Source organism: Puma concolor, chromosome C2 (genome assembly GCF_028749965.1).
Source record: "Puma concolor isolate L17-30 chromosome C2, mPumCon1.1.hap2, whole genome shotgun sequence".
In the NCBI taxonomy this organism is placed as follows: domain Eukaryota; kingdom Metazoa; phylum Chordata; class Mammalia; order Carnivora; family Felidae; genus Puma; species Puma concolor.
This window is the reverse complement of record NC_141675.1, coordinates 15,400,044-15,423,332: the sequence shown is the minus strand read 5'-3', so window position 1 is coordinate 15,423,332 and position 23,289 is coordinate 15,400,044. Positions and strand designations below refer to the sequence as shown.

General features: G+C 42.0%; 1 protein-coding gene across 16 annotated transcripts in view; it reads right to left on the bottom strand.

The window, feature by feature from the left end:
- The window catches only part of NEK10 (NIMA related kinase 10), a 228,850-nt gene that overhangs the window by 172,477 nt on the left and 33,084 nt on the right, over positions 1–23,289 (bottom strand). For 13 of the 16 annotated variants that reach the window (XR_015239919.1, XM_086674176.1, XM_086674172.1 and 10 more), the window contains 8 exons: positions 21,801–21,885; positions 13,590–13,631; positions 12,144–12,222; positions 10,961–11,028; positions 9,166–9,245; positions 7,675–7,761; positions 4,765–4,989; positions 1,422–1,561 (listed from right to left, as the gene is read on the bottom strand). Coding sequence is in view for 15 of the 16 variants with exons in the window: in XM_086674176.1 (XP_086530302.1) it covers positions 1,422–1,561; positions 4,765–4,989; positions 7,675–7,761; positions 9,166–9,245; positions 10,961–11,028; positions 12,144–12,222; positions 13,590–13,631; positions 21,801–21,885 (806 nt within the window). In the remaining variant the exon portion in view is untranslated. The remainder of the gene's footprint in view (positions 1–1,421; positions 1,562–4,764; positions 4,990–7,674; positions 7,762–9,165; positions 9,246–10,960; positions 11,029–12,143; positions 12,223–13,589; positions 13,632–21,800; positions 21,886–23,289) is intronic. The other 3 variants (XM_086674173.1, XM_086674177.1, XM_086674175.1) reach the window with 1 other exon arrangement.

The window sequence follows — 23,289 nt, the reverse complement described above, 5'->3', positions numbered from 1 at the left end:
TGTCTACCAAAAATATGCTGACCCTACAGCACCATTTATGCGACCCTCGTGCTAGCCCTGCACTGGGCGACAGGCATTCTGTATATCCTCGTATCATTCTACGATAACCCTCTAACACTGATATCATGGTGACCACCACTCTTTCACATGAGCAAAACTGAAGTCTGCAGAGGTGAAGGCACTTGTCCAAGGCCACGTGGCCATCGAAGTGGGTCGAGCAAAAACTCAGACCCTACTTCTAAGCACTTATGTTTTTAACTTTAAAATTTTTTCCCTTTTTTTGGAGTATAAAACAAGCTGTATGAAGTAGCTATATCTTAAGTGTACAGTCTGGTGAGATACTGCATATCTACGTGCCTTGTAACTACTGCCGTTATGATGAATAAATAGGATAGGATACTTCCAGCTCCCAAGGGCCCCCCGTGCCCCTTCCCAGGTAATAATCTGCCTACCACCAAACATGGGGATAACTGCCCCTCTGACTTCCAGCACCATGGATCTCATCCACTTTTTGAGAGAGGCCTAGAAATCCCAGGAACTCTGATGTCAGCTCGATTACATTTCCTGGGGAGACTTCAAACAGGAAACCCCCAGCAAGTGCCCTCATACTGAGATGGAGGCCTTCAGAATAAGCAGAAACGGCAATTCGAGGAGCAGATCCTATTTCCCTGACTTCATATGCCTGTGAAGAAACTTCCCCAGTCCTCAGGAGGAAATACTAGGGAGCATAGAACACCTGCCTTTCTCCTACCCCCTCTCGTCCTCCCTATGACACATCTGTTCTCCTCTTGGGACCTGCCTGCCCGCCTGCTGACCCACCAGTGCCTCTCTGCTCCCCTCCTTAGCCACCCCAAGGCACCCAGCTTGATCAGCAGCACCGAAGCCCCACTTGTCGCAAAGGCCAGGTGCCCTCGTGTGAACCTTGTTCGGGGCTGTGCCAAACTGCCAAAAGTGTGCGCATACATTCTTGCTTCTGCTTTTGTGTGGCGAGAGAGGCTCTGTCCTCTCCTTAGGAGCTCACGTGGAATAAGGAAGGCATTCCCTTGCCCCCAGGGAACGACTATGTGCATTGTACAGTCTCCCTTAAGGAGGGCGCTCTGAGATCTAGAAAGTATAGGAACCAGGATTCTGGCCACATAGCAAGCTGAATTCTTTACTCCAGCTTTACCGATAATGAAGCTAATATTCTGCTCTCTTTATAACTGACTTCTATGCTGACTTCTCAATGTGTTCAGAATGTGGAAGGGAGAGAAAAGTTTGTGGCATCACTAACCTGCAAGCCCAACACAAGTACCAGGAAGTTTCAGACTTCTACATGGATTGTGCCTAATTAATATTATCACACTAATTTTATAACAGAATAATAAAACAATATGCTAACCAGCATCAAGTAGTATAAGATAATAGTATTATATAAGTACCTGCTTGAAGAGAAAAAGTATTTTCTTGTATTTCCCGAGGGCTTAGGTCTTCTGACAAATGAAGCTGCTGGATCCTGCCTGCCGCATTTGCACTCGACAGGCTGCCGATGGAAGAACGATCAGAAACAAAATTTCTGTCTCTGAAAACGAAAAGTTAATGCACAATTTATCAATTTTCCTTCATGGTCAGTGCTTTGTGGGTCCTGTTTAAGAAATGTTTGCCTCTCCCAGGTAGTGAAGTTTTCTCCTGTGTTATCTTTATTGTTTCACCTTCTAATCTACCTAGAATGGATTTCTGAGTGTGGTGTGAGGTAAGGGTTCTTTTCTCTTCCTTCCTTCCCCTTTTTCTTTCTTCATTTCCTTCCTTCCTTCCCTCCCTCCTTCCTTCCTTCCCTCCCTCCCTCCTTCCTTCCCTCCCTTCTTCCTTCCTTCCCTCCCTCCCTCCTTCCTTCCCTCCCTCCCTCCTTCCTTCCTCCCTCCTTCCTTCCTTCCTCCTTCCTTCCTTCCTCCTTCCTTCCTTCCTTCCTCCTTCCTTCCTTCCTCCATTCCTTCCTTCCCTCCCTCCCTCCTTCTCCCCCTTCCTTCCATCCTTCCTTTCCTCCTCCCCTAATGGTTACTGAACTGACTCAGCACTATTCATTGAAAAGACTGTCATTTCCCCACTGCTCCACATGTCCACCTTTGTTTTTCAACTCTATTCTGCTGCTATCAATACACCTGACTACATTTCAGTCTTCATCATTCTGAGTTTTCTTTTTCCAAGAAATTCCAATCTTATTTTGGTAATGGTCTCTTCTATTACATCTTTGAATTTTTTTTTATTCCTTCTGCTTTATTCTTTAACCCAGGATATCAAGTATCCACAAGTTCAAAACTCATCTTCTGCAAGCCATATCCTTCTTTCTCTAATGGTTCTCATTCCTTTGACTTTTTCCTCCACATTATGTGCAATTTTTTTCAAGCTTGCCCTTCCTTGTACTAATTCCAGTTTCTGTCTGGTACTCTGATGAACATCTCAGTTCTGTGGATTATTCAGTCCTTGCCTTTTCCCTAGCTCTGCAATCTCTCTCCTCCCCTTTCTGTTGTCCTAGCATCTCATCTTTAATCTCGGGTCATAAATGTCATGTTCCGTTTAACATCTTTGATAAAATAAAGCTTTTGTTTTTCTGTTTCCTCAAGGTAACATCTTCTACAATAGATTCTTCATGTCTTTTATCTGTTTTGTTCTTTTTTGTTGTATGTGAATACCATATTTTTTTCATTTACTTATTTTTTACGGCAGCAGCTCAATCTGGATTTCTTTGTGCCTAAATCTAACAAACATAGAGTCTCCTTGGCTTCCCTCCTGTGTCATCAGAGCCCACTAGTGCCTTTCCTTCAACTAGCATTGAGAAGGTAATGGAGCTAAGGTGTATGGACAGTCACAACTGGTGACCTTACCTGTCAACAAAATTATGTTAAAACTCAAATTTTAGAGATCACTCCCCCTACTCGAGTATACAGCCTTTTAGGAACCACTCTTGAGTTTAGGATTGTAGGTGAATGGGCGTGACCAGGCTTTCTGGAAACTGCCTTGACAACAATCCCTGTTCATACTCAAGCCGGCAGACAATCTGGCAACCTCCACCCGCCGTACCCGCCCCAGGCAGCTCCGGGGCAGGCACAAGCTCTGAAAGGACAGTGTTTACCCAGCTGGGGCAATAAATTCTCCCAGAGCACTGAGACATATTTCACGTAGAATGAGTGTTGACATATGTCATTTTCCCAGGGAAGAGTTTTCTAACGTTGCACCATAGAAATGGACTGGCAAAATGACTCTCCACACATGCATGAACTCTTTTCTATTAAGGATGGTTACATCTTGAGCAAAAGAGGAAAACTGCTGCCTTGTATTAAACTGAATTCTAAGTGGTAAAAAAGGTAGGTTTTATCTTTGAAGTATTGCTTAACCAGGTAGAAATTCGCTGTATCATCAAGGAAAATAAGTGCTCTCTGAGAGGGTGGTCCATAGCTCTTGCACCAGGCGCACTGGTGAATCATAATGCCCACCACTACCATCCGCATTCTACACACACAAACAAAAAAATGAAAAACTTTTGCTAAACGTCCAAGGAGCTAGCTTATTATGCCACAGTACAAATGGGAGACTTATAATTTATACTATAAACTGAGATATTCCTATGATATTCGTAGAAGTGAGTACACTGTCAACAGTTTCTATTTTTTTTCCTTTGTTTTGGTAACGACAGAAATCATTAACAAAGCTATTGTTCACATCTCTATAGTCTGTTCTTATACTTGGAAACGTCCTCACAGAAAATGAAGTTGACAACATGGAGTTCCATAATATCCCTAGAGGTACAACAGGCACAAAGTCTAAATAATACTGATTTGATAATATCTGGTCGTATTAAGAATAAGTCATTCTGCTTTTATTAGAGTGAGCTTTATTTATGTACTGTGGATTACAAGTGTGATTCCTTTCAGGCAGACGTGCTCCTTTTCAACTTTGATTCTGTACCTATAAGGCTGAATTATGCCTTATGATAATTGTAGTTACTAGAACTTTCCCACCGACATACCAAAAGATATCCTTATGCATTACTTCAATATATCTAATACACACTTATTGCCACATACTTCAAGAAAATTTCAATTTGAAACTATTTTAACCAACCATTCCTTCTCTGCGCTCAAGTCTTGGGTGTCATTAGAATTCTACTTTTGAACGACAGATAAGGTGCTAGCCCACCTTCAGGCAAGAAAGATCAGAGAGGAAAGAAGGGCAACTGGACCAGGGTCAGCACATGCTAATCATTTGATAAATAATGTCTTCTCCCCTTTTAGCTAAGGGTTATTCCTCTATTCTCTCATTGCAGGTTTTGCTTTCTCTTTGTAGATGAATGACATATACGCAGATGCAGACATCTTAGGAAAATAGCAAATTCAAAGGAACATTACTGTATTTGTTGGGATTACAATACGCGTAGAGCACGTCAAGAAAAAGGGGGCAAGATAAATGTTTTCTTCAGGTTCTTGGGTCTCCATTCAATCTACACTTGCAGACTGATGGCCTTCTATATTCCTGGTACGGAACTGGAGGCTTGTGATTCAAAGATAAATATTTGAGGGCTCCCAAGAAGCTTAAAAGATGCATGCCCCTGATATTGAGCTCACGCACGTCTGTGACAAGGATAAATGACTGTCCACGACAGCAATGGCCAAGGAGCAGGAGGAAGTTAGCTGGTAATGTGCCAATGTACTAACTGTGTGCCCTTGGATGGCAGGCTCCCCGGCCTTCAGTGACCGGGGCAGAGTAGGCCAAAGGCCCCCTCTGACTCACCCTCGTAAAATATGAAGAAGCTGCTTGATGCCTCCCCAAATGCGAATTTCCACACTGGTCTCAGGGTCCTCACAAACCTGAACCAGAATCCAGACAACACTCCAGAGCAGCTTCAGGTGGTCCGAGTGGAGCAGGCTGAGGAGGACGGGTACCCCCTCATAGAGCTTCACCTGTTCCTTTACCTGGGGTTCAGCACAAAGTAGGCGCAGTAACTCTGCGGTTAATCTGAAAGGGGAGGGAGAGGAGGAGAATAAGAACCCCGGCATGGCGGGTTATTGACTTCACATTTAGACTAGAGCCATCATCACTGCATCCCTGTAACATTTTCCAAGTCACAGGTCAACATATGTTTTCTGTAAGGGGCTGGATTGCAGGCCAGTGTTTTATGCTTTGCCAGCCACCCAACCGAGCCAATCTATGCAAAAGCAGCCACAGACAATACATAAAAACACAAGGGCATGGCTATGTTCCAATAAACCTTTATTTACAAAAACGGGCAGGGAGCCAAATTTAGCCTGCAGGTCAGAGTTCGCTGACCCGCTGTTCTAAGTCAGAGCCTCACTCTGAGCCCACTGGTCTGGCTAAAAACCTACTAACCAGCAAATAGATACCGTGCATCATACAATAGGACCGGCATTGTGCTCAAGACAAAAGAAATAAAATCTCCACCCATGTCTTCAGAAACTTACTAGGTGGTTACAAAAACAAGACATTAACACAAATGGCAAAAACAAAATGAGAAACAACAACAACAACCCTACAATGCAAGGAAAGTAAACGCAAAGTGCCCAGTGAGTATCTGGACAGTAAAATAAAGATAATGATAGCATGTGACAGTGGGTTCAGTTGAGCTCTGAAACATGATGATGATGCACATTTCATAGAGCCATCCTTAACCCTAAACACTCTCGCTGGACAGCAGTATCCTTTCCCGTGGCTTCAAACACCCGCTCTGTCCTGGCACCGTGAGCCGGGCCCAGGCATCACTCTCAACCTCCAGAAGTTCTAGCCACATGGCAGTCCACCATGTGTGTCACCCCACTGGGTCTCAGCTCAAAGTCATTATCCTCCTCTTCACGTTGGCTCTTCCTCTTATGTGCCCAGTGTTGATTCATGAAACTACAGCCTTTTCAATTTCCCAAATCAGAAGACGGAATCATCCAAGACGCTTGCTTCTCCTTTCCCAATCTGCCCCTGCCAATCAAGAGCCTTCAGGGCCCCCTATTTCCTGGGCAACTGCCGAGATTAATTCTCTTACAAGTCATGTAGCTGGCTAACCCCGCCGCTCCTCCCATTCTTGCGATCCTTGATTGTGTCCAAGACATAAGCCCCTCTGTCACTCGCCTCTCCAATCTTCTCATGCCCACATGACTCTACAGTTCCTTTCCCCTGAGCCAATTTCTCACAGCTCCAATCCCTCCCAAACTTTTGCGCTCTGACATTCTGAACGTATGTTTTTCGGCAAATAGTATTCCTCATCTCCTCGAACTTTCCACACCAAATGTTCCCTCCTTGTTCTAAGTGGAGCTCATTGTGTGGCTACATTCCCCACATCACACACCCTACACACAGCCACCAGAGTAATCTTCCCCCAAAATGAATCTGATCATGCTTAAAATCTTCCTGGGAGTCCCCATAATGTTCACAGATAAAAACCACACTCTTATTCGGCACAAAGAGCCCACGGTGGCCTGGCTAAAGGCATCTTGCTGCTTCCTCTATAAAATATGGAAATTGTGCCGATCAAATGAGTTAACACACAAAAGCACTTAGAGCAGGGCCTGGCATATAGAAAGCTGGATAAAAATTAGCTATATTTTTAACTCAAGATTAACTGTCTAGTTTTCTGGCACTTTCCCTCTTGCACTCTGTTCCAGCTGTGCCCAACCATGCACTGCCTCGAACAAAGACCATTTCATGCCTCCATGTGGGAGCTCATTCTGTTTTCACTTGTTCTCTCCCTTTGCCTAATAACTCCGTCTTCCTTCCGGAAACTTGGCATGACCCCTGGCTCTGGCTGGGAGCTTCTCTTCTCTGTTCCCACGGTGTCCTGTGAACCCATCAACCACACCACTTACAGCACAATGGTGAAACCACTGACCTGCATGCCCGTCCTCTCTCCCACACTATACACTCTATCCTATTCATCTCTGGCATTCTAACATCTGGGCAGAGGCTGTTTCCTAGCAATGGGCTCAGGTAAGCAACTCTGTAAGTATAGTTTGGAAAAGAGGGTGAAACTGAGAAGAAAGATTCAAGGGGGTTTACTATGGTTACGTGTCAGGACTTCATTATTTGATGTCTGTTACCTGCTTTACTTCTTGAGAAAATTATGACTTACTTAACTAAGTATCAAATAATGTAGGTTGCAACTCCATTTAAAAACTACCCAATAACTATCTGGATACAGTAATTCTTCAGAGCAATATGTAAGTTCAAGTGAAAATGAATGCATTTTCGGTTCTGTTTAGAGTTATAATAACAGGTGGTCATGAAACAAGTCAGTAGCTATCTTAATGTATTTTACTTGACTTAAGCAAAATAGATTTTAGCGATCTAATAATTTATTCAACATATAATCTGAAATTACTAAAAATAGAGCCACCTCAGAGTTTCTTTCCTTAAAGGCACAGGATGTAAAAAAAAAAAATTCAATAAACAAAAATATTAAGGATGTAATCGTAAGACTTATATAATTTGATTCTTTGCCCAGATCCAGAAGTGGTGCAAAACCAAAGATAAATCAATACACCCTCTCTGTTCTAGTTTATTTATAAAAACTTTAAGAGAAAATAAATGTCAAGGTGACTCATAACTTCAGTTAACAATGTAAATAACAGGACATCATAAAAATGATTATAATAATTTTCATCAACTATGGTATTGTCGTTTCCCTATTAGCAATCCTACCTTTTGGAAAGCAAGTCATATTCATGTAAAATCATCAGCAGATTTTCTACAATGTTGAGTTCACTTATCTTCTCCCTACATTCTGGACTACAAATTAAAAACTATTAGTAATTACTAAAGACATACTTTACCATATCCATTTATCTAATACTCCAGTTCTCATATTATCTCAGGAGGAGAAACAAAAAGCAATATAGCTCCATGGGCTAGGGCTACATCAAATTCCCACATTCAATAAATGTCATATGTCATAAATTCAAATTTGTTTAATGACAGTGTGATGATAACATAATTCCCTTTCTCCAAAAAGAATCATATGCTGTTCATAAAAAAGTAATAATAGGCATTATTCACAGTAGCCAAGATATAAAAATGACCTATACAGGTATGTGTGTGTGTGTGTGTGTGTGTTTGTGAGTATGTAACGTATATAATTGAATATTATTGTCTGTCTATAAAAAGGAACAAAATTCTGCCATTTGTGACAACATGGATAAACCTGGAAGGAATTATGCTAAGTAAAGTAAGCCAGACAGAGAAAGGTAACTACTATATGATATCAGTGATACATGGAATATAAAATAAAAATTAAAGACCTGATGACACAGAAACAGAGATTGAAATGGTGAATAGTTGCCAGATGCAACTAGCTAGAAGGAGGGGGAAATACAGGTTAAAGGATACAAACTTACAGTAATGAAAAGAATGAATACTGAAGATCTAATGTAGAGCATGGACACTATAGTTAATAGTGTGATACTGTACACTTGACAGCTGATGAGAGCAGATTTCAAGTGTAATTACTACACACACACACACACACACACACACACACACACAGAGTTAAGGAGGTGGTGTGATGAGTGTATTAATTGTCGTGAGTGTGATAATCATTCCATATATATAAGGTATATCAAATCATCATGTTGTGCACTTTAAACGTATGTAATGAGAGTAGTCAATTATTCCTTATAAAGTTTAAAAAAATAAAAAGAAAAAAGCATTGATCCACTTATTGGCATAAAAATATATTTAAAGCACTTTTCCTTAAACTGATCATGATATCCATAAAGGGAACATGCTACCCAGAATTGTATTAAGGGTAAAAATGTTTGAAAATGTTTTAGATGTTAAAATAAATACATAGGAGAGAATGTTTTTTTAAGGTTGGGGAGATTTAGTTGTCAAAGAAAAATTGTGGTAATTTTGAAAGTGGAAGTTATCTGAGGGTTGGATAAAAGACTAGGTAAGTATTTCCGGCTAGGAAAAAATGAAAAAAAAATTTAAACTGGGATTTTCCTTTCCATCTTAAGTTTTAAAATGATACTTTTTTGTCCAGGATCCTCTTCTATATATTAATGCTATTCCATGCTTATTTTTCACAAACTATAACTAAGTAGGTAAGCAACTAGAGAAACTGATCTATTTTCCGTCTCTCCCACCTAAACTGCTACAGTAGTGAAACTGAAAAGTACAGTAAAATACACTTACCTTTCAGCTAAACTAGCCAGAGCCAGAAGGGCACCCAGTAAAACATTAGTATCTCGGGCACCAAGTAAATTTACTAATGTCTGAAAAATGAAGTAAAAGAAAGTTTCATTGCGTAAGTGCTACAAGCTTCTTGGGTGGTATAATGTTTCTTTCAAAGATCATTGAGCTTAACCTCAAGAGGAGTTTTATTAAACATTCACCACACCCAGCTCTTCCAGGGGGTAGGGCCCCTTCCTGCTTTGAGACTTAAGACAAGTTCCTTGTAGCCATTCCTTACCCAGGGCAGGAAGCCAAAGCCACCAAGCTACACGACCAAAGGTCTCACTCTTCCCTCTATTTTCATGTGCCCAGGAGGTCTGCTCTGCCTCCTCTGATCTCTCCCCAAGGAGAAGTAGAGAGAGTAATAATAGAAACCACAATACTGGTAGCAACCAGTCATCGGGAGCTCATTCTGAACCAGGCTTTACGGTAGCCTCTTTCCAAACTGAGGAACTATTTTCCACCAAAGTATTGAAAACTCTCTTTCCCACCCCCCTCCCCAAACTAAGTAAGGTATATCAACATTAGCAAGCACTCCATTTGCCTCTGAGATTACTAACTGATGTTGAAAGAGCATGAATCGATGCTTCCAGGCATCATCCTAAGTAACATGACTTAGCTGCAAGTCTGTACATTATCAGTTGACTCTTCTGAGGTCCCCTTCCCCAGAGACTTTTAGAACTCAGAGTCCCCCAAAAGTACACCCCCAAACACACTGCAGGCCAGAGCTGTAAGCCGTGCAACAACTGATGAGGAGATTTGGGTTTCTTTTATGCCAATTTTACCCCTTTATGATTTCATTCGTGTTTTTATGAAGCTATCATTATCTTCATTTCTCTCATCCCCTCCTCTTATTCTTCTCTCACTTTTTTCTCTATCTTCTAATAGAATGTTCCCCAAACTTCAGTCCCTGACATATCCCTTCCACAATTTTTGCCATATCCTCCTTAATGCTATTCAAAATGTTCCTTAAATTCTCAGTGATAGTATCGGTGAAATATATGTGGCTATCAAAATGAAAAGTGTTGACTTGTATATCACCCAGAATCATCTCCTACACAATGGGCAGCATGTGTGAACACATTTTAGGCAACCTTGCTCTGGTACATGCTAGGAAGTAACCTCCTGGGATATGACAACTCAACAGAGTATTAGAACTTGGCTGTAGGCAGCTCCCACCTAAACAGCTTTACTATAAATATAAATTTAGTCTGTTTTAATTAAACCTGCATTCATTTATCTTGAAATGCATATTCGATCCAGATGCCTGTAATACTATGCCATCTGATTATAAAGTTGAACCATATGAAATTGGCATATAGACATGACAATTTCATACGGTTCAAACAAATATAACCCCATGTGCCATATGGAATGTATTTAGATGTGTACATATGCTTTATTTGTTCACTTGTTAACACACACCTAGGGTAAGTTTATATATATATATATATATATATATATATATATATATATAGCCAGGGTTTCTCAAGCAACATTTAAATAAAACAATGAACTTGGTTGTTCTTAAGTGGCATAGGAAAAAGAAAAAAAAGAGTTTCAGGAAACCTGTTTGTTATTTCCATATATGCTCCTTAGACTAATAAAGAATATAAAAGGGTTGGCAGAGATGTACAATTCTAGGGTAGATTTTGTGAACTATAATTATAAGAAACTTGATCATGGGGCTCTCAAATTCAGCAGCAATCCACTGACATATGGAGCTGAAGTGTTCACTCCTTCTGGGATGGCTCACCTTGTGGGCTCCACTTGTGGTGACCCATTCTCTTTGGTCTTTGACAGCAGCAAGTTTTTGAAAAATATCTATAAAGAAAGGAAATAGCTGAAAGAGGGATTCGGTGCTTAAAGGCAGCAGTATTCATAGACACTCAGGTCTGAATTACCGGAAGGGCAAGCAGAGAAAGGGCAAATGGGAAGACAGATAACACAAAAGAAACAATGGAGGGAGAAGGAACAGAGTTTTTTGGTTTCTTTTTTTTTTTTAATTCTGAGAATTACCTCTTAAGCTCAACTAATAATTATTATATCTTAGTATTATAACAATAAATATGGAGACAACAAAAAAGACAAACATCTCCTTCCCCTTAAGGTCCTCAACAGGGTCCTCTAAAAGTTCAAAGTGAAACCTACTCTTCAAAGATTCCCCCCCATAAAGATTTCAAGTATAAAGAGGAGGGGGGAGGCCAGTGAAGGTGATGGCCACAGCAAGCTTCCCCAGCTGAAGAGAACAGCCGTTCTCAAAGAAACTTCCTGGTGCCGAGGGCTTGTGACATACTCTCTTCTCCCTTTAACTGAGAATCATGTGCTGCCGTGGAAACAAACACTGTAAATTAGACCATTCACACAAAGAAAATGGGCCAGCACCCAACAACAACAGGGGGCCTACAGATCGTCAAAGCTGGAGAGGATGGAAGGTGGGGCCTTCCAAAGAGGGAAGATTGAGTGCCACACCCACAGGCCAATGATTTCACGTTATCATCATTACAGCAGGGTCTTTTTCTTTCTTTTTTTATGCGCACAATGTTTTAAATTTTATGAGGTAGGTATTATTAGTATTAACCCAATTTTATAGATGAAAACTGAATAGCCTATGACATTTTAATAGACATCAAAGAAAGCAAAAAATATTTTTACCCAAATCTGCCATTATGGAAGTCTCTGTTGCATTAAAGTAGGCCTGTACTCACTGAAAATCTTCCACCCGAAACTGGGCTTTTCAAGGTAAGAGTTGTGATCTGAAATTTTCCTTCCGGGTATATTTTGCCACTAAATAGAACTACTGACATAGACTCTCAATACCATGACTGTGGATGGGTAGACTCATTAAGTATTCCAAGTACCCTTTTTCCTGCTGAAAAGACCATCCTGCTCATTCTAGCAAATCGGGAAAGTTGCTGTGTCCCTGCGACAACACTTACATGTCATGTTGACCAGCTTGTCCACACTGTGCTGGTCTTCCCCATAGCTGAGGTACTCATTGGCCACGATCTCCATGTACTGCAGGAGGGACCAAACCAACAAGAGAGCAGATGAAGGACAAGATGTGTACTTCTGAAAATGAGCTGTAGATGGCACAACAGATACACGAAATAACACTCGGGTCCCTGGGCCAGGTTCACTTAAGGGCAAAAGGTAGCTTGAGTTTCTAGATTCTTCACCTTCTCTTGCATGCCCTGAATTTCAGGGAGGGACCATGGAAAGATTATGTAAACTCTCAAAAGTCCTCAAATGACTCGTAACTAAATGAGTTCGTGGTGTAATTTGCCTCCAAATACCATACATATGCATGTATATGTATATGTATATGTATATGTATATGTATATGTATATGTATATGTATATGTATACACACACACACACACACACACACACACACACACACAACCGTCATACCCCATATACTAATAATCAGAATAAAATGGGTAGGGGGTAGTCTGATAATCCCTCACTGTAGATCATTGATTATATAAGAAATAGGCTCAGAGTAACACACATAGATTTCTAATATTACAAGGGAAATGAAGGTGGATAAGAGGATCCTTTAGAATATGATTTTATGAAAGACTATGCCATTAAATGAGGTAAGCCCCCAGCCAATTAAAAGACAAATCTTAAAAATAAAAACTAGACATGAGGTAGCAATTTCCCAGGAATGAAAATATAATAAAATAAGATAGGTTTAGCATTAAACTGCCATTAAATTTAATCTTCCATTAATATGGAATGAGTTTGCAGGGCCATTGGTTTATTATGAAAATCATTCTTTCTGTACATGCCATAGGTTTTAGGAGAATGGGCTGTTCCAACCCAATGCCCTGCCTGGAAAATTTTGTTTTATCATACTAATAAACCCAAACATTTAACTGGCTCAACATATACAGTTACCTGTTCGCCTTCCCTCAGTAGTTACAAAAGCAGAAAACTAAGTGAAGTTAAAACCATTCCTCACATTGTCATGTATTTGGAAATATTTCAGTGAGCACGAGAATTCTTTTTTTGTGGAAAAATGATAAGCCTCTTCATAACCAATATTTTCTCCCCTCATCTGGTATGTGCAATGCTGAGGATTTGGTCCTGCCAGCCAACACCTATTTCTTTTCATTACTAATTAAAGACATGTGACCTTTTATAGAACTTTCTTGTTTCGGCAGGCTGGGTAAAATCACCTGGAACAAAATGTCATGGGTCCCTTCCTGCTCTGTGAGTATCCTGCCATACGCACACTTATCCACCCTGCCTGCTCCTCCCCTTGGCCGGCAGCCTAAGGTAGGAAAGCCATCTGCTGTCACACACCTACGTAATCCTCGCCCCGAGCCATGGCGTGAAATGGAAAGGCAAGACGAGCCACCACAAAGGAATCTTACCTGTGCTAGGTTTTCAATCCCGCCCAAGCTATGGAGTATCTCCTAACGAAACAAAACAACAGAACATACACAAAAGATGAGGGTGGAGGGCAAGGTTATTTTACATGCAATTTCTTGATTAAATCATGAGACATAATTATTTTTTGAAGGTCCACATTCTAACATAAATTCAATGTTTGTTATTTGTACCACATTTAAGACAAACTCTTAATAAGACCTTCAGCCTGACTCCTCATTCTTTCTATTTCCTCTCATGTCATCATAAAATATTACAGCAGGAAAGGGCTGTTAGATATCGTTCCCTCCACCCTCCTCACATTGCAGATTAGGACAACTAAGACCCAGAAAGGTAAGCCACTTTGCCTAAGTGACCAGCCTGGATAGGAATGGAATCCAGCATCACCAAGTTCCCAGGACCTTCCTGTGGGCCTCTGCCTAGTGTGGTCCACAGACAGCAGCATCAGCCTTACAGAGCAGCTAGTAAGGAGTGTAGAATCTCCTGCCGAATTACACTCTGAATCTCCACAGATTCCCAGGTAATCCACAAACAGTAAAAGTTGGCAAGCATTGCTCTATGGGACTCCTCCTTAAAATGGAGAGGATAATGGTCTTATTAAACCCTGACTCTAAACAAAGGTAAGCATAATCATCGTAAGTGTCTCCTGATGCAGGTCTTTAAATCCAATTCCCAGTAAGAAGGCATTTCACGAAACTATTCTAAAAGTGGTAATTGGGGGAGACCGGGCTGTGAGGCTGCAGGTGTGAGAGGGGCCAGCTTGGAACTCTACTAACAGCAAATGCTCTCCTATCATCCATATTGACATTCATCTTCAGGCAAATGTGTTTCAAGTGGCCCTAACCTGTTTATTTATACTGGCATCTCTTTCCTTAACATGCCTACAAGGAAGTCGTTTGAAAGACAAATATTAGCCATCATTCCAGTTCTGTTGGACGTGCATGGTGATGAGTGCTCAAGTGTGGGGAAGAACAATCTAGTTCCACCATGAAGCCAACTGAGTGGGCAGGCTGAACAAAAGGCTCAGATTCTTCAGGCCTCCTTGTCAAGGTTTCCTTATTCGATGTGAAGTGAATTTGGAAACACTAAACATACCCATGTTTCAATTAACTATGAAGCCACACTTATAACTCAATTTAAAATAGTTTTGTGGGGTGCCTGGGTGGCTCAGCTGGTTGAGCATCCACCTCTTGATTTTGGCTCAGGTCATAATCCCAGGGTTGTGGATTTGAGCCCCACACTGGGCTCCACACTGAACATTGAGCCTGCTTAAGATTCTCCCTCTCCTTCTCCCTTCTGTCCCTCCCCCACTCATGTGCCCTCTCTTTCTCTTTCTCTAAAAAAAAAAAAAAAAAAAAAAAAAAAAGTAGTTCTGTGACTGCCTACTAATTTGAATTTTCATCATTGTTTTTACTGTAGAAGAGCTACAATTAAAAAACAGAAGAATATTGTACACATTATTCCTAGTTATGGCAGAATACTTTATACATGTAAAAATAACACATAAAACTCCTTATGTTTGTTCAACAATTTTTTTTCATTCTTATTACATAAAAGCCCTGTGTTAGGCTCTGAAGGGGACATAAATATGCAGTGAAGATGACCGAGGCCTACTGCACTGAGCTTTAGGCAAGCATATGCTAGATATACAAGTAACTGGCACTCAAGACAGAATTCGGTAAGCGTTATAAAACACTTATACATGAAGTGCTATGATGCTCCAGGAGGAACACATAATATCCTGCTGAGAGGACTAAGGAAAATGTCATAAGGATGGCAGCCCCTGAAAGGGCATAGAAGGATGGATAGAGTTGCTGAGAAGAAACTGGGGAAAACCAGGGAGATTTGGACAGTAGGTCCAAAGGTGCACGGAAGTTGTGCAGAAAGAACATCAGCAGCAGCACTTCCGTGATTCCATGAAGGGCATTACTGGGAATAATGTCAGGAAAGCCAGGTGGGACCAAACTGTGGGAGGGCTTAGATGTGAGCCTGAATGTGACCTCTGTCATGAGGGCCATGACATCTGATGAAAATGTGTGAACAAGGGATGATTAGAATCAGCTGTGAGGGGGCACCTGGGTGGCTCAGTTGGTTGAGCATCCAACTTTGGCTCAAGTCATGATCTCATGGTTCATGAGTTTGAGCCCCGCATCGGACCTGCTGCTGTCAGCCTGTCAGCACAGAGCCCGCTACAGATCCTCTGTCCCCTTCTCTCTGTGCCCCTCCCCAGCTCATGCTCTCTGACAAAAGAAAGAAAGAAAGAAAGAAAGAAAGAAAGAAAGAAAGAAAGAAAGAAAGAAAGAAAGAAAGAAAGAAAGAAAGAAAGAAAGAAAGAAAGAAAGAAAGAAAAATCAGCTGTGGGGACTTCCCTCTGGTTTTTGAATGAACCAGAAAGGGAAAGAATGCCACCTAGAAGCCCAGTTGGTTGGCGGTGACAGTGGGAAGGAGAATGGAGAGGCAGAGATAGTCTGTGAAGTCGTGTGATCAAGCAAACACGAAGACATGCTAGAAGAAAGGGAACAAAGTAGAAGACATCACCCTATTTGAGCCTGGGGACTAAGGGGTGGCAGATACTAACAGACATAAGGAAGGAGACGGGAAGAGTCTAGTGTAGGTTAGAGAAGACTCGATCTGGGACATACTGAGCTACTGCTGGGATATTCACTTGAGAAAAGTACAAAAGACCATGGAAAATGACGTGAGAGCAAAAGATTGAAATCTGGGAGTTGTTGACTTGAAGGAGATTTAAATTCAAGGCTTGGAAGTGAGAAGACACCACGGGAGAGAATAATGTTTAAATGATTGGTCGTGGTCATGGTCATTTTTAAGTTTTTACCTTGACAAGTAACATATCAATCCAATAATTAGTATTAACAATTTGGGACTAAGTCCCAAACTCTGTTCTGGGAATAACCCTTTTATTCTGTGCAGTGGGTAGCATTAGACATTCTATTTAAAAAATAGTAATAATTTCATGGCCAAATTCAAATCAGCTTGTAAAATAATACTTTAAACAGAGTTTGACAATTGGTTTTATCATAGGGCCCCTCAGAGCTTTGAACACCCCGCCATGCATTATAAGCCTCCAATGGGAGAACTGAGTGCAGTTTTTCCCAAACATCATTAATTGAAGCACACTTCTTTTCACTGAATATGTATTAACTCCCGTGGATCACCATTGGAGAAGCACTGTTATGACGTATAGGAAAGAGAGAGAGGGTCTGTCACTCTCTGAGAATGTTGTTGTTACATACTCAAGAATTTGCCCTTCATTTACAAAATAAACACTCCCCGCTTCGGCCCCCCATGCTCCTATGGAGACTGGAGCAAGGCTAGCAGATTGCTCACAGAATCAGGGTCCTCCCTATATTTCGTTTGGTCATACCAATGGGATTGCTCTAACCTGAGAGTGTCAGCTGCAGCAAACCAAAACCACAAGTTACGCATGCGCATACCTGGGCTTAACGGTTCTGACTACTAACCTGAGAAGCAAATATGACCGCACACTTGGATGACAGCAACACCTCCCGAGTACCCTGTCAGATCTCAGCATTTTCTCCCTGCTCACAAGCCACAGAGTCACAAGACTGGCTTCTGTACTTCTGAACCCAATGACCTGGAGAAAGTCCCCAAGTCAATCTGACCTTCAGTCCAATGTGCAGTATGTGAACAAATGTCCTTGTTCTATTCCCTGAGGTTTTCCTTTTTTTAAAAAAGTGATACAATAATATAATACAGATAAAGAGTATGTTCTTTAAAAAGGGAGCACAGTGCAACACCAAAATAGATGTCGTTATGCACCACTATTTTTGCAATGGCCGAAAACGTCAGTGACGTTGGATGCTCTCATCCTACACCTAATCAGCAACCAAATCAATGTCGAGCACGCTGCAGTGAGCCCTTAACAGTGAATCACAAATGTGATCACTTTACTCCTCTGCTTAAACTCAACAGTGGTTCCACACTGCTCATTTCTGGGTCATGATTTTAGGCCCCTCTATGCGCTGGCATCTTATCTTTCCAGATGTTATAGCAGTACTCTTGAAAACCTTGGTAGGTTCTATTTGTAGGGGATAAGTAAGAAGAAAATACAAGAGATGTTTTAAAGTTTCCTACCTTGGAGTCTGGAAGCAAGGTAGTGCCATTAAAAGGATTAAGAGTTGCTTCTGAAGGTTCAAAGTGAGAGGAAGGATCAAAGAGCTCCATTTTAAAGTTACTGAGTGGAATGCACCACCACAGTGCTTCTCAAACTCTTTGGTCTCTGTGTTCCTTCACACTCTTAGAAATTACTGAGAACCTCAAAGAGTTCTGTTTATGTGGGGTATATCTACTTATCATATTACAAGTTAAAAGTGCGAACGTTTTAAAACACAGGAGGAGTAGACAAGCACACGTTCCATCAGCCATCAGAGCTGTGACATTTTCATGCATCCCACAGCCTCTGGAGAACGCCACTAATATACGTAAGACAGTGAGTGTGAAAAGTCAAACAACACCGTGGCATTATTTTTAAGATATTTTTGGCCTGGTAGAATCCCTGGAAGGGTTTCAGAGATCCATAAGCCGTCCCCAAATCGCACTTTGAGAACAATTACACTATTGTGTCATCCATATGGCCGTCCAAAATACTCCTGGAAATTTGTGACTTACATGAAGAGAAAAGTTGGAGACTGGAGGTATGTACTTGTGAGCAAAAAAACAACAATGCCAACAACGATAGTTGAAGCCAAGAGCATGGGAGATAGGGGAGAAGATGATGAAAGAAAAGAACTTTGGATGGGGAGCCTGGGTTGCTCAGTCGGTTAAGCCTCCGGCTCTTGGTTTTGGCTCAGGTCACCATCTCGCAGTTCGTGGGATCAAGCCCCGAGTTGTTGGGCTCTTTGCTGATAGTACCGAGCCTACCTGGGATTATCTCTATCCCTCTCTTTCTGCCCCTCCCCTGCTCTCTCTCTCTCTCTTTCTCGCTCTCAAAATAAATAAACTTGAAAAAATAAAGAACTTTGGGAAGGTTAACATTTAGGAAGGCAGGGTCAAGAAAAAGAGCAGTAATACAGAAAAACGCAAAGTGCTAAGGAAGAGCTATGGCCTCCTGGGAGCGGTGGAGACAAACGGAAAATGCGGTGAAGCCTGTGGGCTGCTAAGGGAGTTGAGAAATGCAGGTGCTGGGATAAGGTCACTCAGCCTGCCCATCTTTTTACTGTGGTTGCTAAGATAATTGTACTTAGGAGCTTTTAAGATTTTCACTTCATCCTCGATAAACAATGTACTACGGCTTCACAGTAAAGTCCAGGTGGCCATTTCTCTGTATCCTGCTTGGGGTTCCTACCATACTTGAAACCTCAGACCATGTGTCTCCCCTTAATTGCGAACAACCCTAAGCACTCCATATTTTCAAAATGGCTTCTCTTTCATTCCTTCCAGGTTTTTTTCTTGCTGGAGTCTCCGTTAAGCATATACTGAAGTCTCTGGCAGGCAAGATCCAATCTCTGAGCTACCAGTTTGCAACCTCTGGATCAAGGGATGCTGACTGAAACATGGCTTCCAGGGAGAACCCTGTTCACAAGAATTCAGTGTGAAAGCAATACAGCCCATCAGTTCTGACAGAGAGGAAGTGGGTTCAAGAGATATAGCCTGGCCTCTCAAGAAATGTAGTAATGAAGGGAAGGTGAAGATTCAAAGGGACATCTGGGTCCAGGAGAGGACATTTTTACAATAATAGAAAATAGAAAGGGAGACACTGACATAGAAATGAAGAGAATAGATAGATGGGTAAGCCTTGGCAAGGAGGAGGGATATTTCTTCTGAGACAAGAAGAACATAAAGCTTCAAGGTAACCCTAATATTTCAAGCAACAAATAAGAGATAATAAGAGAGTTCCCACTGGAATGGCTTTGGTTTTCCCAGAAAGCAGACAATGCTGCAATTTGGTGAGGATGACAGGGTCAGGAGGGGATCGGAGTATGAGAAGCGGACAGGGTTTGGAACAGCCACTGTGGATCCTGCGGCACAGACTCAACAAGCGAGGAAAGGAATGCCTAGCAAGGGTGAAGGCTCGCTGAGATTAAATGGCATAAATTACAGTAAACCCCAGCAAAGCTTTGTGACTTCGGCCAACAATTCTTGGCAACTCAAGATGTTCAACAACCGCCTGAGCACACGCTCTTCTTTGTGGAAAGAGTGCCAGGAGAAGATATTCAGAGACAATACCCTTCTATGGAAAGACTAGAAATCGGGGAAGGACTTCATTTTAATATGTGTTTAGTCACAAAATCCCATAAACAATGAGGTCACTGAATTCTTTCCTGGAGAGAGCAGGGCAATCAACCGTGTCCCGATCCATCAAGAACTAGACTAAGAAAGGCAATACTTTGATGGAGATCAGCAGAGTAGGACACAACGGTCATCAATTTTCTAAACAAACAGAAAATCTCTGAGGCAAATACTTTGCTAACTTCTATAAGTCAGAAAATTAGAGCCCCTGCTAAAAACCTACCTTCATGAGAGTGAAAGGAGATGTTATTAATAATTAAGTGGGAACAAGGAACACATACTGGGACTGACCCGGGCAAAATGGAACACGTGGTCCACCGTTATGACATACGCTGCACATAGAATTGCAAACGGCCCTTCAGAAATACATGGAATGCATAGTTCTGTACGGCTGGTCATGGGGAAAAAAAAGGATGCTGTCTTCCCAAAAAAACTCTGAGCAACCAGGACAGAAAGCCATTTGGAGAATGCCCTGAGTCACACAGTCAAAGGGCTCACTAAACTATAATAGCACAAGGCCAGCTTAGAATACAGAACGAAGAAGTGGTGATTCGTCTAAAGGAAACAGGTGGCACCACCATGAATCCTAGAAGACTCAGATCAGAGCGGGCTCTGTAGCTGACTAGTACGAAACGCTTTTTTTAAGCGCTAAGGTTGGAAAAGATGGTTATTGGGGTAATGAAAAGGAATGCATTCCGACGCAAACAATTCATCAGTAAAACCAAATCCAAAGTAAAAGATCTTTGGAGTGGCCTGAGCTTCCTAGTAGCTCATCAGGACAGGGTGTAAAAGGAGATGCTTCTTGGGGGGGGGGGGGGGGGGGGGGAAATCTGTGAAAACACCAAAGCACGTATTTAGAATAGGAACGTTCTAAATATTTAACATTGGCAAGCAGTAACAATAATGACTAAATAAGCGATCTTGAGGCTTTGGAACAGTGGTTCTTAAACTGTGGTCCCCTGACAAGAAGCGTCAGCTTCACCTGGGAACTTACTAGAAGAGCAGATTTTCCAGCCCTCCCCAAACCTACTGAACGACCAGCCGTGGGGATGGCCCCTAGCGATCTGTAGGTCGTCCATGTGTTTCTGACGCACACAGATGTTTGAGAACTGCTGCTTTATGGAAGCAGCTGTCTACCAGCCGATACTAGAAGAAATAATTTTGAAGGTCTGGGTGAAATGTTAGGGAAGCTTGTTTTTTAGAGCCTCACTGCTAAAGCACTAAGTCCTTGCTGTGCAACGTGTGGGCCATGGACCAGTGGCATTGGCGTCCTCTGGAAGCTTCACAGAAATGCAGAGACTCGGGCCTCAGTGTGTACCTGCTGAATCAGAATCGGTGTTTACAAGATTCCCAGTGGATTCCTGTGCACATTAAAATTTAAGAAACACTAAACTAGAGGCAGCAGCACACTCAAGTAACTAGTGAGAGGGGGGAAAGTTTCTCAGCCTCGCAACCCTCATCGGAGACCAGCGGCAGGTCCCGTGCTCACCTCTAACTTAGATGTGGGCAAGGGCCTGGGCTCTGGAGCAGCTGCTAAAACTGCAGGCTCTGCCTTTCCCACGGGCTGCCTCGGGAACTCCCTGAGAAGGCCCCCACTTGTCACTGCTGACTTTGACCTAGGGAGCTGCTTAGCCTTGAACACACTCAAAGGTGTGGCCTGAACTGCCAATGGTTTAAACACACACCAGAAGTCCCATCCACTTAATGCCATAGTTAATACAGCAGAAACATACAGATTTGTTTGTCCCTATTAAATTATTTCTCATATCTTTTTAAATAGCAGTTGAGATACCTCCTAAATTTGAAAGCTATTGAGTTGTGAGACAGAAAAAAAAAAAAAAAAAAAAAAAAAAAGCTAACATGATCCCAGATCTTTACTTCATCTTCATAACAAGTAAAAACTACCTTTATTTTTTCCAACCAACCTGATAACATGGATCCCTCATTAGTAGTCTCAGACAGATTAATACTCTCAGAAAGTGAATAGATGGGGCTCGATTAACCCACTCTCTGAAAGAAGAAAACAAGAGAAAGCATGTTTGCCCGTGTTGAAGAGGCCAGCGTGACAGTTCATGAACAACACAAAACAGTGCAGGACAATAAGGGACACACAAAGGAATAGCATTAGTTTATTTCGAGCATAATCTACAACAAGGACTATTATTTGGTACCTGAACACTTAATCCATGTTAGCGTGAAATGCATAGAAACTGCCATCATCATTTGGTTCGTACTGCCCTTGCTGACTGAGGGGCAGCGCCTGACCAAAAGAAATAGCTAAAAGTTCCAATAATTAAATTTGACTTAACAAGAACTTATGCCCTAATAACCTAGGATCCATTTGAACAAATTATACGCATACATTTTAAGAAAAATATTTTTATTTCATTCTTAAGCACATTTACTTACTAATGGTGTGTGTGCTCCTGTAAACAGTAAACAAATTCTCAAGCCTTGTGATCAGGTTGGATACCACCACCTTCTCCTCTTCCACCTGCTTTTCACCTCGTACTTGCTTTGTATCATAACAACCATGGAAAACCCAGCTTCAGAAACATACGCCATCATCGAAAGGAAGGTAGCCCAATCTTAATATGGAAATCATACAGCACCTTGAGTAGTTGGCACTGTATCTGACAGATATTGCATAGCGTTCTTTTCCTTGAAAATTTCAAACACTCCATGACACCCTGGGGGTTCTCTGTAGCCTCCAGGGCACTTTGGTGGGCAGTTTGGGGAACACCGTGAAAAAGCATTTCCTTGGATCAGTTTCCCCAGAAGCAGACCCTGAGATGAAGGTTGGTGTACAGGTGAATGCCTAAGGACGTAATCTCAGGGGAGACCATGGAGAGTGGGGAGCACGAAGGAGAAGGGGAAAGACAAGCACGGGCACCATCTCAGGCAACACTGTCTCACACGGTCCTCTAAGCTAGCCCAACAGTGGCGCTTGGTGCAAATGTTAACAAAACACTAAAACAAAAAGTGTCTGTTATTCCATAGTTAGCCAAGAAAAACTGAGGAAGATAAGGAAAGCTGTTCCAGACTAGAAGCCACATAACTTCTCCCACCCCCACAGCTGGGTTAGTTATGCATCCAGCAAGGTTAGGATACTTTAAAGGTCTGCCCCTCGGTCAAGTGGAACATTTGCTTAAGCTGTGGTCCCAAGCCAACCCTTGCCTGGCCTGCCTCATATTAATCCTTAGCATTGGTGGTAGAATACAGCTTCATCTCCTCCATGGTCCTGAGAAATTCAGCTCTGCTCCCAAACCTGCACATCTCAAACCTGAGTGCATGAGACCGACCCTCCTCAAAGGCAGGACGAACATCTACGGTCACTGCCACTGGAGGTGTCACGCCCCACCCTACCTCCTTCCGCTCCACCCCAAACCCCTCACTATTCTTTCCAGAAGGAAG